The sequence below is a fragment of the Lepidochelys olivacea genome (assembly GCF_965140295.1).
Source record: "Lepidochelys olivacea isolate rLepOli2 genome assembly, chromosome: 11".
Taxonomy (NCBI): Eukaryota; Metazoa; Chordata; order Testudines; family Cheloniidae; genus Lepidochelys; species Lepidochelys olivacea.
The window spans coordinates 1834454-1849925 of NC_140421.1; the positions used below are offsets into that span (position 1 = coordinate 1834454).

The 15472-nt window shown below is 60.5% G+C and overlaps 1 protein-coding gene across 2 annotated transcripts in view; it reads left to right on the forward strand.

The window, feature by feature from the left end:
- CFAP65 (cilia and flagella associated protein 65) overlaps nt 1–2555 on the forward strand; it is a gene marked incomplete at its 5' end in the record, with an annotated part of 51784 nt that extends 49229 nt beyond the window's left edge. For both annotated transcript variants that reach the window (XM_084643508.1, XM_084643507.1), the window contains 2 exons: nt 554–691; nt 1877–2555. In XM_084643508.1, coding sequence (XP_084499634.1) covers nt 554–691; nt 1877–2000 — 262 coding nt within the window. In that variant the 3' untranslated portion in view covers nt 2001–2555. The remainder of the gene's footprint in view (nt 1–553; nt 692–1876) is intronic.
- Between the last annotated feature and the right edge of the window lie 12917 nt (nt 2556–15472).

A 15472-nucleotide genomic window follows, 5' to 3' on the forward strand; every position in this document is an offset into this window, starting at 1 on the left:
TGGTGTGATGCAGGGAGCATGGCCATGGGGAGCCCACTGCGTGGCATTGGTGTCACCTTCGACACGAATCTGTCTCCCCCTCTCACACTGTACCTCCAGTGGGCTAGCCATGCACTACGTGTGGCCACCCACTGATTTCTCCCGCGCAGCCTGCTAGCCACCCTCCTCTTGTGTCCAGCGGTGCGGCCTGTGCAGGCGACAGGCCCCAGCATGCAGTGCTCCTGACCCGACGCAGCACTGCAGATGAGAGCAGCTGTGCACACAGCGATTCGTGCAGACGAGGCAGGGTTTTCAGACGAGGCGGTTTGGAGGCTCCTGCTCATCAGCCCCCGATTCAGGCACAGTCTGTGCCGAGAGAGTGGCTGGGCTACTCCAGGGGAGGGCATGGGATCAGGTGCTGCATTTCTCCGCTCTCCGTGTGGCTGGCCGTGGCACCTTGGCACCCGCCTTGTGCACTAGGAGCACCTCCTGGAGCCCGGTGTGTGCCGGGGGAATCTCAGCAGCCCTCTCTGCGGCATTAAACATCCCCCGCCTGCACCTCTGGGCTTTCTAGGCTGCCAGCGTTCGGGAACCTGCTGGAGCTGGTGCTGGAGAACACGCTCCAGAACATAATGGTGGAGGCCAGCCGTGGCGAGGTGGTTCTGACGGCCCGTCCCAGGGTGATCGCCCTGCCCCCCTCCTCCGCCCAAAGGTAAGGGGAGGGAATGCTTCCTGTGTCCAACTGTAGTACACCTCCACTCCTGGCAACAGGGCTTGACTCTGTCGTCCCATCTGCCAGCAGCTCATGCGCCGGGTGTGAAATGGGCAGGTTCCTCCCAGAGAGTGCGACCATCACCCCGCTGCAGGATCCAGAGGGGGGCAGCAGGAATGGCCAGGGCACTGGAGAATCCAGGCCAAGGGTGTAGGCTCCAGGGGGGAGTCTCCCCTTCTGTCGTTTAATTCCTTTCCAGCGGGGGGAGGGGGAGGATGGGTGGACACCCGTCGTTTGGAGCCCTACAGTGCACCCCTGTTTAATAGGGGGTGGCTGAGCGAACATCCAAACCTTCCTCATGCTGGGTCGCATTTTAAAATTGGGAGCATGGTGGGGGAGGAACGTGGGTCCAACCCCAGCCTCCTCCTGGGCACACGCTCCACGTCCGTGCGGAATTGCTGGCGCCAGGTGCGGGCAGTCATGCCGCATCTCAGCGCCTGTGGATGTGCCAGAGGAGGGGGTGCTGGGTGAGGCCAGGGGGCCGGCTGTGTGTGAGGACGAAATCCCACCCTTCATACGCGTGTCTGTGCGAGTCTGGATTTCCACAACAAGTCCTGAGCTGGGCTGGGTCAGCGGGCGAACGATCCTCAGTAGGTGTCTATATCCCAGAGCGTAATGGAGCAGCAGCCAAGCTCCGACACTCACGCTTGGCAGCCCCACACCAGGGCTTCACTGCAGCTGAGAACCCGCACACCTCTCCTGAGCTCTGATCCACCGAGAGAAACCTGTGGGGGGTTGGGGGCACTTCCCTAAATGGCAGAGCTCTCGCCCACTGCTTGTGGGTTGGGCCAGAGAGGCCAAGGGAGGCAGGGCCAAGTGGTTTTATCTAGCAGGGCCGGGCACTGAGAAGCCATTTGCATGCGGGAAGGGGCAGCTGTGGGTGCTGAGGAAGGGGAGCATGGGCAGGGCAGCGGCATTCGGGGCTAGGCCAGGGGCACAGTGTTTGGGATGGGGTGGGAGAGGCTCGGTGGTTGACCTGCCCATCTCCCGGCATTACGGGGGCGGCTCCTCCTACTGGATCCCCCAGGGCTGTGTGGTGGAGGAGGAGGGTGACGTGCAGGAGGCCCTGAGGAAAGGCCGCTGGCCGGATGCTGCCAGATCCAAAGGGAATCTCTTCTCTTTCAGAGGCATCAGCCCAGCCACGCCTGGCCACCCTGCATCGCTGTCGCGCACGTCAGGGCCTGGGCCCAGCCTCCACACCGAAGGGAAGGAAACTGAGGGTCACCCTCAGATGGTCCTGTCTGCCTAGATGGCCTGCGTGGCTCAGAACCGCTGCCCATGCTAGCTGAGTTCAGCGCTCAGTCTGGTCTCTGAGGAATGGCAGCGGCCACAGCCCCTACTGGAATCCCCCACAGCAGCCGGCTCCTGGGGACCAGGCTTTCTCCACTGCTGGCCAGGTCAGAGAGGAGCCAGCCCCAAGACCCGAGGTGGGTGGCTGTGCCCAGGGGAGTTCAGCCACCTGGCACTGAGTGTGGAGGGCATCTTGCCTTGCATCGAGCTGGGCATTTGGAGCGGGACTCTGTCGGTGAAGTGTCCCCCGCATGCCCCAGGTCGTCCCTGTGGGTGGGCCGTGGGTTTTGAACATGCCTACTTTGAAACTGAGCCTGCCGCTGACGACCCCCTCCCTGCGCGCTGTTCCGGTTCTCAATCTCTCTGCAGCGGCGGCAGGAACCCGGGCCCTTCTGCTGCCACAATGCCCCACGTCAGTGAAACTGGGGCAGCTCCGCTCAGGAACGGCTGGCTGCAGCACTGACTCCCTCGGGTGCTACCCCCAAATAAAATGCGCTGTATGGCTGTGCCCTTCTCTGGGAGAGTGTGAGGTGGCTAACGTGTCTGGACTGAGCTCCTGCTGCCACTGGGCGCCCCCCTCGCCGCTCAGAGTCCTGTTATGGCCCATGGGCCCCGCAGAGCCGTTCATGCTGCTCCCCCAGGGGTGGGGGGAATAGGGACCCCTGTGGACTGTGCATGGCCTGTCTGTGCCTCCCCCTCAGCACCCCGTGGTCTGGCAGGCAAGGCCAAGAGCCGAGTGTTAGAGGAGAGAGATTCACCCGAAACAGGCAGGGTTAGCAATGGCCAATAGGTGGCACCAGCACCATGAGTAAAAGTACCAGATGGTTCAGCCAGACGCCTGCCAAGGGCCCCCCTGCTCCCAGGCTTTGTGGGTCTGGGGAGTGGCTGGGCAGGGGAGTCACGCTGCGGAGTGCGGCTGAGCCAGAGTGGGCCCCACCCCTCCGGCCAACTCCTGCGTGGGGTAACACAAGGGTGCAAGACACAGCTCTGGCCGCCCACCTCTACCCCTTTTTCCAGCCATCTTTTGGGCACGTGCCTGGCCATGAGCCAGGCCAGTTGTGCTGTGCCTCAGTGCGGGCTGGCAAAATGGCCCTGGTGCAGCAGCCTGGGCAGTGCATCGTGCCTGGTGCCCGGGCAGTGCTGCACTGCATGTTCCTCTGTAGTTGGGTCCTGTGGTACTGACCCGATGCCCCTGGTACCTGGGGAGTGAGGGGGGGTGAAGTGCCCCAGGTGCCCGGAGCAGTGCTGGCAGTGGGTGCAGGAGGCACCACCCGCTTGCTGTACCCAGGGACATGACACAGCTGAACCCAGCACTCAGCTACGAGCAGCAGTTGCATGTTTGTAAATGTCCCCAAGCCGCAGGGCTGGGCTGTTCCTGTTGTCAGAGAGACAGCGAGGGCCCATCTGGCTGCTCCAGAGCTCAGCCAGGTGCCTGGGGGCTCCAGATGGAGTCTGGATCCTTCTCCTGAGCAGCCTGCTCCCCTCCTCTGAGCTGGGGCTGCAGTTCTCCCCAGCGGGGCCTTCTGCTCACCCGAGCTGAGAGCACAGCGTGAGGTGTCCCCACCGCCCAGCCCAGCCCATTGTGATCCACAGCTCATTGCACCAGGGCGCTGGCTGCTTTCTCTGCCTGGGCAGAACCTGTGCTCCGGGGTCACCCTGTCCCAGGCCAGTGGAATGCTTGGCACAGCTTGGGTTGGGATCCTGGCACATCATGCACGCTCACCCTGGCTGGGGAGGGGAAGAGCTGGTGCTGGTAATTCAATAGGGGGCACTCTCCCGTCCGTGCTGACCCAGCATGGTTCTAGTGTAGGGGCGCTGTACTGCAGGGAGCAGGGTGGGTGAATCGTTAGGGGGTGCTGTCCCCCTCCCCTCTGAGTCGGTGCTGACCTCAGTGTCCCAGCTCGGGGTATGGGGCACTGTGCCGCTGGAGGGAACACTCTTTTAATGAGGTGGGAAATGGACCTGCGGACTCCTGGATCACACCACGAAGGGGGGTGAACCCAGTGCCCAAGTGGAATCCTGACACAGAGGACTCCCTCCTGCCATGTCAGCTGGCTGCAGGCTCCTCCTGTAATAACCTTCAGGGCTGCCCTGCTGCAGTCCTGGGCCAAAGGAATCCTGGGGGCTGTCCAGCAAAGGCATCAAACCGCTCCTCAGTGGCAAGTGATCCCGGGCCCAGCAGGTTGAAAGCACAGGCCTCTACCGCTTGAGCTAAAGGGGCAACTTCATTAGCTGGCAGCTGCAGTAGACTGTTACCCTCTTAATTACTTGGGGCAGTTCTCTGGCCTGTGTTAAACACGGGATCAAATGAGATGATCACAATGGTCCCTTCTGGCTTTGGAATCTACAGCTCTTAAGCCAACTGACCCCTAGAAGGGGAAAGGCCCAGACAATCCTCATGCAGCATGGATCCCATTCATTAGATTGCTTTGAACTCCGGGGGAGGCCAGCTCCCTGGTGGCGAGAGCTCTTCCTCACCCCTCCAGCTCAGCGAGGATGGGGCTGAATCAGCAAAGGGAGGGTTCCTGGGTGTCAGTCGTGGGTGGGATCCCTGTTTCCTGTGGGTATTTCTAACCTTGGTGACAGCACGTGGCTAGTAGAATGGCTGAAAAGCAAGACTTTTCTTTTGTCAGAGAAGCCAGAGACCGGTGCCGAGAGCTGCAGAAGTACTTAGACAGTAGGCTACCCCTGGACAGACAGACCCATACCATGCGGTTCACAGGGATTCTTTTGGCTAATTTCTTCCCAGGCGCATCCCGATTCTGTCTGTCCCTTGGAAGAAAGCTCTGTAGAGGTGGCGTGGCAGGAGAGTCTTTGCTCTGCCCTGTACGGTGCTCTTAAAATATAGTGATTGGGGCAAATTCAGTAGGGAGAAACGGCACAAAGATGCACAAACTCCTGTCCCACCAGCAGCACGATCCCAGACTTCCAGGGGATCCCCCCGCCCGGGGCTCAGCAAGCATCTCAGACAGACAATCACCTCAAAGGGGTATTTCTCCACAGTCCTCTACCCTTGATCACAACATTCAGCCCTAGATCTGTAAAACCAGCCCGGGATCTGCTCCCCTCTTCCATCTCTGTCCTTGGATCTACCTCTTTTGGGCCAAGATGCACTTGTGCGCCCCATGGGTGGGATCCCACCGGATCGAGATGGGGAACAGAACCAGGGGTGACCTGGAAAGCTCAGAGAGGCAGGATGATCTAGTCATCTCAGCATGGGAACAAGCACTCCTGCCTTCTAGTCTGATGCGCTCTGTTGTCTGGGCTGAGTCATTCTGGGTCTCAGCTCCCCTCCCTCATGGGGCGGCAGGATGACCGAGTTAATGTTTGGAAAGTGCTAAGCATTATTATATGTTTAAGGGCATAATATTGAAAAGCAAACAGACCGCGTGTGTAGCCTAGATGCAGTGTGATGCCTGGGGAACAGCTTTCCTGTTGTTAACAGCTCACATCCTGTCCTGGGGGGGGGGGTGTTATTGGTGACAGATCCGACCCTTCTCAAGAAAGAGGCGATTGATGTTTATTGTCCGTTCTCTGGCACCAGGCTGTGATGAACCGAGACTCCCCCAGCTGTGGTGCCCTGTTGGCCTTTTCTCACACATTGGTCCATGGCTGTTAGGTACAACGAATCTTATTCTCTCCCTCTGGGCCGTTTTAATCTCGGGGGTTGCTGGCTTCAGCAGAGTTATGCTGCTCTCCAGGGAGCTGGCTCTCCAGGGAGCATCTCTTCAGAGGGATTGAGAGACGATGCTAACAAGTCGGAAATACGGCTTGCGCCACCCGCCATCATGGATTCTGCCTCGGCCGTTCTGGAGAAAAGTGGCTGAACGTTTTGCTTCGGTGCCAGTTTTCATCTCCCTCCACCTGCAAAGCCAGGTTGCCATCGGTACCATAGCCAGGCATGACAGGAGAAGGTGCAGTTACAAAACTTCTACCAAAGGTCTAAAGAGCTTGGAGAATGTCTCCAGCCAGCTGCTAAACCTTATGGCACCACCACAGGGTGTGGGGGCCAGGACTCCTGGGTTCTACACCCAGCCTTTCTACCCGTTTGCCATGTGATCTTGGGCAAGTGGCTTCATCTTGTTTATCCCATTTGTACAATGGGCAACACGGAAACTTGCTCGTTCATGGAGGAGAGACTGAATTCACCGAGGCTTGGGAAGTGGGGCCATGAGATGGAAGATGCTGTAGACATGCCAAGCGCCCATTTCAAGATGGGCCAGGGTGCCGTTGTTTTGTGACCTGTCATCACGAGAAGCTCCAGGGACAGAGGGAAACACCGTGAGAAGCCGCAGGGATGGAGGGACAGCTGGAAACCTGCTTGCCCAGCTCTGCTGGGAGAAAGCTTGGGAACGTAGCCTTGCTGTTTGCTGAGAAATCACACGTTAACCCTGCCCTTGGGCCAGGCCTGAATGCTGGCTGCCCAGCACTCGGGGCAGTGTCATTTCCAGCCCTAGGAGGTGCTGCAGACTCAGGCCCTGCTTTTGCCTGGGGCATGTTTGGAGGGAAAGAAGGGAGCACTTTTGTGGTCTGTTTCCTGTGGGTTGGGGTGTTGGATGTTTCCCAGGAGGGCAATTGATAGATCTCCTAGGGCTGAGGACTGAGGTCTCCTCTGAGTAGGAGCAGGGAGCTCTCACCAGCGGCGCAGCTAATGAGATGCTCTCCGCCCGATGCTAGATAGCAGAGAGATCCGTCGCCATGGATTTCATACGATATGCACACCCAGCCTTTTCTTCTCAGCCCGCTGCTCTGCTGCCGGGGCCCCGCTTCTGGGGAGAGCCCGAGGGGGGAGAACAGAAGGGATCCTGACTCCTTAAAACATTTAACACCAGGCGAGTCATGCCATTGTCTGGGAGACAATGAGATGAGAACAAAACAGCACCTGGGCTGGGAGCACCGGTGAGAACCCTGTGTCTGCACCACACGGCTTCGCAGCCCCGCCAGGGCCTGCTGCTGACGCGCTCCGTCCGTCCCGCCGGCACAGCCTCGTGTGTGGCAGAAAGACGGGGTGAGCCTCAGCCCTAGAGATAGTCCTCGCCGTGGGGTACCTGGCACCGTGTGCCGAGGAGCAATGAATGGCTCCATAGGTCCCTTGGTCTGCCCAATTCATTATTAGTGTGGTGGTACCTAGAGGCCCCAACACAGGTCAGGGCTGCAGGGCGCTGGGTGCTGTACAGACCGCAGTGCAGATCAGGGCTCCAACGTGCACGGTGCTGTACAGATACCAGCACAGATCAGGGCCCCCGCGCGCCGGGTGCTGCACAGACCCCAATGCAGGTCAGGGCCCCTGTGCGCTGGGTGCTGTACAGACCCCAGTGCAGATCAGGGCTCCAGCGCGCACGGTGCTGTACAGATCCCAGCACAGATCAGGGCCCCCGCGTGCATGGTGCTGTACAGATCCCAGCACAGATCAGGGCCCCCGTGCGCTGGGTGCTGTACAGATCCCAGCACAGATCAGGGCTGCAGCGTGCATGGTGCTGTACAGATCCCAGCACAGATCAGGGCCCCCGCGTGCATGGTGCTGTACAGATCCCAGCACAGATCAGGGCCCCCGTGCGCTGGGTGCTGTACAGATCCCAGCACAGATCAGGGCTGCAGCACGCATGGTGCTGTACAGATCCCAGCACAGATCAGGGCTGCAGCGCGCTGGGTGCTGTACAGATCCCAGCACAGATCAGGGCCCCCGCGTGCATGGTGCTGTACAGATCCCAGCACAGATCAGGGCCCCAGTGCACACAGTGCTGCACAGACCCCAGTGCAGATCAGGACCCCAGCGCGCATGGTGCTGTACAAATGCCACGAGACAGTCCCTGGCTGAAGGAGATTGCAGTGTAAATAGCCAAACAGACAAAGGATGAGAGGGGAAAGAGGATGAAGTAACTTCCCCAAGGTCACTCAGCAGGACAGTGGCGGAGCCAGGCATCAAACTGACTCTCAGCCCCCACCCACTAGGCCGAACAGCTCCAGCAACTCAGTGCTCTGGGACAGGGCGCTGGATTGCTCTAAGGGCTGGGCCTGGAGCCTCCCTGGCCGTGTCTAACCTGGGACTGGAGGCCCTTCCCCTGATGGCTGCTTGGTGTCTGCAGTGGGTTGGGTGGGGGGAGTGTCTCAGTCTGGTTCCTAGGGGGGCCAGGGGCCTGCATCACAAGCCCACCATCCCTTGGCAGGTTTGGGGGAAGCTTGTCCTGCCCCTGCTGTTGGGTAAATAGTGGACTCAGTGCGGTCTGTCTGGGAGAAAGGGTCACACACAGCCGCAGCATCGATTTACCTGCCAGGGCTCCTGCATGTGGAGGGAAGCTAGTGCATCCAATGGCTGCCTGGCACAGAGCCCCTCATTGAGCTGGGCGTGAGCTCCCCTCACCCCCACTGTGTTCACGCTGGGGTCGCTCCGTCGACTGCAGGGGAGTGACTCCTGCTTTACCCCAGCGTAGTTCAGAGTCAGAGCAGGCCCTGGGGATCCCGCGGGCGCCCTACGGGCAGGGAGCTCTGGAGCGTTTCTCCTGGAGCCTGTGGCTGTATCTTGGACACGTTCTGGGGGGCGTCTGCTGGAACTGGAGATGTGGTTGCTTAATCCCCTGGCATTACCATTGGCTTGGTACCGCACGGCATTTCGATGAAAAAACCAGACCACTATCAAATGAACAGGGCCCCCATGAAATGGATTAAAAACGGGCTCACAGGGAGGTCTCCAGGTGTAATTGTGAACAGAGATTCCTCCTCGAACCAGGGAGTGTCCAGTGGGGTCCCGCAGGGATCGGTTCTTGGCCTAACGCTGTTTAACATCTTTGGCAATGACCTGGGAGAAAACCCCCAAACCTCCCGGATACGGTCTGCAGGTGACACGGGAGTGGAGGGAGGGGTAAATAATGAAGTGACAGGTCCTGGATCCTGAGTGATCCAGGGAACGCAGGCTGCATGGAGGACAGGGAACTCTCCCCGGGCTTTCCCAGTGCCGGGCTTTCCCAGTGCCAGCCAAACCCATGTTCTGCCAGGCCCTGCCAGAGCCTGCCCAGGAGGGGAGCCGTTTATCCTCACCCCATCTCTCGCTCCTTTGCCCCATTCCATCCTTCCTTCCTTTCCATTTGGAACGATGCAGGTTGCCTTCAGGCCCGGCTCCTCTGCGCACCCCCACTGCTCCCCCCCGTCCCCCCTGCCCCGCCCCGTGGCTGCAAAGTGATCCAGGCAGGTGGGCGGAAAAGTGACAGCTGGTGTTGTTCCAGGGCAGGTTAATGAGTGTCTCCTCCTCTGGCCCCCTTCGCCCCCCTCCAGCGCCCAGGCTCCTGGCTCCTGTCAGCCCATCAGGCTCCCATTAACAAAGCAGCCCTGGGGAGTTTGCAGAGAGCCCTGCTCTGGCTCTAATCTAGGTGGGCTAATCACCTCCCCTGCCCAGCCTGCCTCCTCTGGGTCAATATTTGCGCTGAGCAAACACAGAGCCTGTGACAGGTGTGCTGGGAGAAGCTCTCCATTGCCGACCCAGCCCTCTCCCCGGGCTCAGCACAGCCCCAGCTCCCCGGCCCCCCTTGCTCCCTGGGAGTCAGCGCTATTTTTATCAGGGCTATAAAAGCCCCACCGAGCCGCCGGCGCCCTCATTTTCTGCTCGGGAGCCAGCCGGAGAAGGTGAGCGACTCACCTGCCAGCGTGTCCCCGGAACCAGGTGAGATCCTGCCGCCTTCGGGGCCTGGGGCTGCGGCTGGGAGCAGGACTGTCCTCGGCTCAGGCTGAGGGGTCAGTGCTCAGGGCTCCCGGGGGCTGCACCCCAACCGTCGGGTTGCAAGGGAGGCTCTGAAATCCCAGGGACTTTTCCTCCGCTGCCCCAGGGACTCACCCCAGAGAGCAGAGGGAACGGGGCTCGGCTCGGCCGGAGTCACTGATCCGCCTGCTTTGCCCCCTTCGGTGTCTCTCTCGCTCCCTCTCCTCGCTTTTCCCTTCCTCTCTTGCTCTCTGCCCTTCTCTGCCCCTCTCTCCCTGGGGATTTAATTTCCTTCCTTCTCTTTTCACTACTCTCCTGCCCCTGCCCCCAGCCGTTTAACTCTCCTTCTCCCTGCTCTGTTTGTTCCCCCAGGCTGCACCTTCCGGACTTTCCCCCGGGGTGAACCGGTTCCAGGCCCAGGGCAATGGCAGGGACCCCTGCTCCTGCACGTCAGATCCAAGGGGCAGAGGGACCTGCCCAGGCGTCTTCCCCCTGCCCAGTTGTCGGCTCGGGCCAGGGACGGGCGCAAGCAGGCCAAGCCCGGAGCAACCTCTGCACTTGCCTGGCGTCGAGCCCCACGTGCAAGACCTGACGTGAACGTTTTGTTCGTTCGGCTCGCGTTAGGCAGGTCCAGCCTGTCGGCACGCCTGTGACACGCCTGTGACACGCATGTGACACGTGTGCAATGTGTGTGCACGCCGTGCAATGCCCGTGCAAGGTGCACACCCGGTGGACATGCAGCGTGTCGCTGTCATGACCTGCGCGTCATGTGTGACGTGCATCATACACCAGTGGCATACAGCCCCCTGGCCAACATGCCGGGACCCTACATACATGTCAGATGAGGTACACGCAATGCACACCCGTGAAATATGCCAGCCACGCAGTGCGCACACCTCCAGCGTGCAAGGTACCATGCAGCCCCAGGGAGCTCCTGGCAGCGAGTCTGGGGGGAGAGACAGGGGAATGCCAGAGTTACCCCCTGCCCGTGAGTCCCGTCCATTCCAAGCCAGCGGGAGCTCACCTGCCCGGGGACCGGCTCAGCGGGGGTGGTGCTCACCTCTATTTCGCCCCAGGCAGGTCTCACTGTTCCCCCGAGTTCAGGGAACTCTCAGCAGCTGCCAGCAGCCCCGCAGGGCGGGGAGGGCGAGCAGGGCAGCGGTAGGGGCATGGGGTGGGGGGGTCGCACCTCTTAGTTCAGCCCCCTCCCCCATACTTGGTGTCATTAAGTATTTGCAGCCAGCTGCTTCCTTGTGCCCAGTGACAGAGCAGGGCCTGGCCCCCATGGCTCTGTCCCCTTAGCCAGCCCCAGCTGCAGGGGCGGTGGGCGCCTGGCTCTCACCTGTGCTACCCCCCCGCCCCAGTGCCCAGTCAGATGCTCGGTAACTGACTCTGCATAGGGGCGAGGGCCGGGCTGGGGGCCCCAGGGAGCCCGCTCTCCCCGAAGGCCTGGTCTACGCTGCAGACCCGTCGGTGTAACTCCATCACCGGGGTGTGAAAAATCCAGCCCCCAGCGACGGAGTGATACCGACCGAGCCCCTGGGCAGCCAGCACAGAGCTTCGCCCAGTGCCCACCCCCTGGGGAGGTGGGGGACGACCCCCACCACTGTACAGGAAGATAAGCCCTTACCCACAGCACGGGCCGTGCCTGGGTGAGCTTCCCAGCACCCCCTCTTCCCCAGAGGGACCCTGTGATTGCCAGCCACAGGGCCTGGTGTGATGTGCACCCCTTGGTTCCCCTAGGGCCGGAGCTAAGACCCCCTGTGTCACTTCACAATCGGGCTGTCCTCTGTGCAACCCGGGCTATGCTGGGGCCAGGGACTTGGAGCTGGAAGGCTCCACAGCCCAGGTCCCCCAGAGCCATTAGGACTCCCTGGGGAGGACCTTGCCCCATAGTGGCGTAGCGGGGAGACCCACAGGGCGGTTCTCCTGGGCGAGTCAAGGCTGAGGAGGCCCCTGGGGCAGCGGGGAAGGGGGAGGATGGATTTTGCCCTGGTCCCTTGTGCCCCCTCAGCTGGCTGGCTCCAGTTTTTGTCTCTGAGCAAGGCAGGAACTGTCTGCTGCCTGTCATCACCTGCCCAGCACTACGGGCCCCGATCCCAGCCTAGGGCCCCTCAGCAACACTGCAGGACAAATCACTGCTCCTGCTGACAACTCCCTTCCCCGGAGACATGCCCACAGCCTCCACCTCAGGGCAGGTTAAAAGGCAGTTACAGCGCAGGCAAGGCCTTTGGTCCCAGTTAACCTGTGGAACTGTCTGCAGGAGGGTCAGCGGAGGGGGGATGCAGCCGTTTCACAGGCCTAGGAGCAGCATTGGCCTGAGCTGGGCTCAGAACGTCCCTGCGGATAGCAGCGAAGGCCGGGGGGAGCCCCTGAGCCTGGCGCTGCCCTGGAGGGCCCTTGGCTTAGCCACAGAGGCCTCTGCTGGGGCAACTTGACACCCCCATGCCTCCCTCTACCTTGGCACTCCCTCCCTGCCCCCTGCCCCTTGGCACCGCCTCCACTGGGCAGCCCTGCTCCCCCCAGCCCTGGCGCTTTGCCTCGGGCTGCTCTGCTCAGCCTGAGCAGCACCTTGGTGATGGGGTGTGATTTGAGGGAGCTGTTGGAGGTGACCTCCTCTGGCTCAGCATCCTGGGGCTCCCCCGAGCGGGGGATCCTGCTGCAGAGAGGGGCCGGGGGGGAGATGGTGGGTGGGTGAAAGACGTGGAGTCCAAGCCCTGCAGGTTGGGTGGGGTCCCCCTGGGGCCGCATCGCACTGCACCAGCAAGGCAACCAGGCAGAGCCCAGCACCTGCGACTCCGACATGAGGGCTTCACACCAGGGACCAGCCCGACGGGCCTCCTGCAGCTCTCACCCCGCTGCCCTGCTGGCCCAGTGGGCTGAGGCCGCGCTGCCCGGGGGGGGGGTTCCCTCTGCACAGAAGGGGGTTCGACCGACTGCAGCTGTCTGAGGGCGGGATGCAGCTGACCTGGCATCAGCCGCCCCATGGGGGGCGCTGACTGAGGTGCACCTGCCTGGTGGGCTCTCTGACCCACACAAGTGGTGCTGGAGGGCATCCCCATGCCGGGGCAGCTGAACGCGCACCCCGGGGGGCGTCCCTCTGAGTTCGGATTCTGGCCCCGGTTCCCCTTTTCCTTTTGCGGTAAAAGTTTGACAAAGTTAAAAAGAAAGAAAGAAAAACCCCTGCAACAAACACAGCCCAGAAAAAGACCAGCCCGACCCCACCCCACCCTGCCACAAGTCCTGACCAAAGCCTGGCACCCCAGGGCCTCTGCCTCCTTCACTAACGCCGGGCTTGCTCAGATAACACACCTGGCTGCCCCACACGCTAGTGACAGCTCCGCAGCCAGGTACATAAGGACACCTGGCCCAGACACCCCTTGTCCTCCTCGGGAGGTTTCGCCCTAAAGAGACGGGAGACGGGCGCTGGGTAGGACTGTGTCCCACTGGACGTCCCTGGGACCTTGCCCCTAAATCACGTCAGTGCTTTGGCAAACCCTGCGCGTCTTCAGGGGCCTTACGGTAACTCGAGGCACCAGCAGAGACCGCCGCGACTCACCCAAGGCCAGAGGCAGTGGCAGAACCAAGGCGAGGACCCTGGCCGTGCCCGATGACCGAGCAGTTCCCCCGGTTTTGGGGCCTTCCACAAGGAGGAGAAATGGATGCTGCAGGCCGGGGCCGTTCTTTGGGGCAGGCTTGTTTATTCCCAAAGAGCGTGTGCAAGGTCCAGCTTCCCCAACCCCATGGAAACAAACAGCAGCCGGCCTGGGGATCCCGGCGCCTGCCAGGGCAGCGGGCCCAGTGCCCAAGAATCCATCTCTTGTCTTGTCCCCAGACGGGGATGTGAGCCGGCCCGTCCCTGCACCGTCTGTGTGTGTGTCACTGGGCTCTGCGGGGCCAAGGGCTCCAGGCTCCCGCAGAACAAATTAATAACAGTTCACCAGCCACGCTTGGTTCACGCCCATCGCCGTCCCTAACTCACGCGTGAGGCTTGGCATGGGTCCAGGAACGAGCCAGCATAAAAATGGCTAGACTGAGTCAAAGCAATGGTCCATCTAGCCCAGTGTCCTGTCGTCCGACAGGGACTGGTGCCAGGCGCTTCAGGGCAATGAACAGAACAGAGCAATTATCGAGTGATCCATCCCGTCCTCTACTCCCAGCTTCTGGCAGTCAGAGGTTTAGGGACACCCAGAGCAGGGGCTTGTGACCGTGCCCATCCTGGCTAGTAGCCATTGCTGGACCTATTCTCCAGGAACGTATCTAGTTCTTTTTTGAACCCAGTTATACTTTTGGCCTTCACAACATCCCCTGGCAATGAGTTCCACAGGTGTACTGGCCGTTGTGTGAATGTCACATATCCACAGGACCAACGCTGTGACCCCACCTTTGGAACAATCTCTTGGGGGTCAGTGAGCCAGACCCCACCAGGGCAGGCCCTGTGGCTTCACCACTTTCTCAGACTGGGCCCCTGGTCCTTCAGCCCCCCTGCTTCACACTGCGAGCTGCGGTCAGCGAGGCAGCCCTGGAGGGAGACGTGTACCATCTTAGGGAACACTGCCCCTCTGTAAGCATCTGCAGGGACAGCCCATACTTGACTGTCACCTCACCCCCCTGGCCCAGTCCTTTGTTCCTGAGCTGCGGAGATGTGGCTCAGCCCCCTGCTGAGAGGCGGGGAAGTCCATATCTCTCTGCCTCCTTGGTTGCTAGGTGTCCATGTCTGGGCGACTGGAGCTGCCATTGTCTTCTCAAGAGCTCCCTTGATGTGGGACCTAAGGCCAGACAGCTGGGAGCCATTCACACCTGTGTCTTAGCCTGCCCAGACAGCGAACAGACCTCCCACCCCCCTGGTAACAATGCAGCATATTGCATCCGATGAAGTGAGCCGTAGCTCACGAAAGCTTATGCTCAAATAAATTGGTTAGTCTCTAAGGTGCCACAAGTCCTCCTTTTCTTTTTGGGGAAACTGAGGTGCTGGAAAAATATTACAAAAAATGCCCACTTTGTCACAGGGAAGAAGTCCTTCCTTCTGCTTGTTTTAAACCTGCTGCCTGTTAATTTCATTGGGTGACCCCTGGTTCTTGTGTTACGCAAAGGGGCAAATAACACTTTCCTAGTCACTCTCTCCACACCAGACATGATTTTATAGACCTCTGTCATGTCCGCTGTGACAAAGTGGGACTGTTCTTAATATTTCCTCTGAATATTGTGGGGTGCCTCAGTTTCCCCTATGCAGTTCTTAAGTATCTAGGTGGTGGGATAAGGGTGCGTGATCCTTGCAGAGCCCTAGAGGCAGGTGTGTGTAGGGGTCTGGACACAGAGAATGGCCGACACCCTGTTTCCTGGCAACTGATGGCCTGGGCCCTTCCCCCCTGCAAGGTGAGAGCTAAAGGGCTGGAGAACAAAGGGATCCGGTGCCCTCCTGGCCCAGGAAAGGGACAAAGCCCAGAGGAGGAGGGGCTGGAGGGAGTTTCAGTTTGGGGCTGGCTGGGGACATGGAGTGAAGGGCAGACGGGGTTGTCTGACTCACTGTCCCCCAAAATGGACCCGGCTGAGGGGTCCTGTTCTCTGCACCTACAAGCTCTGTGTTAGACCATGTTCCTGTCATCTAATAAACCTCTGTTTTACTGCCTGGCTGAGAGTCCCGTCTGACTGCGGAGTTGGGGGGCAGGACCCTCTGGCTTCTCCAGGACCCCGCCTGGGCGGACTGGCTGTGGGAAGCGCACGGAGGGGCAGAGGATGCT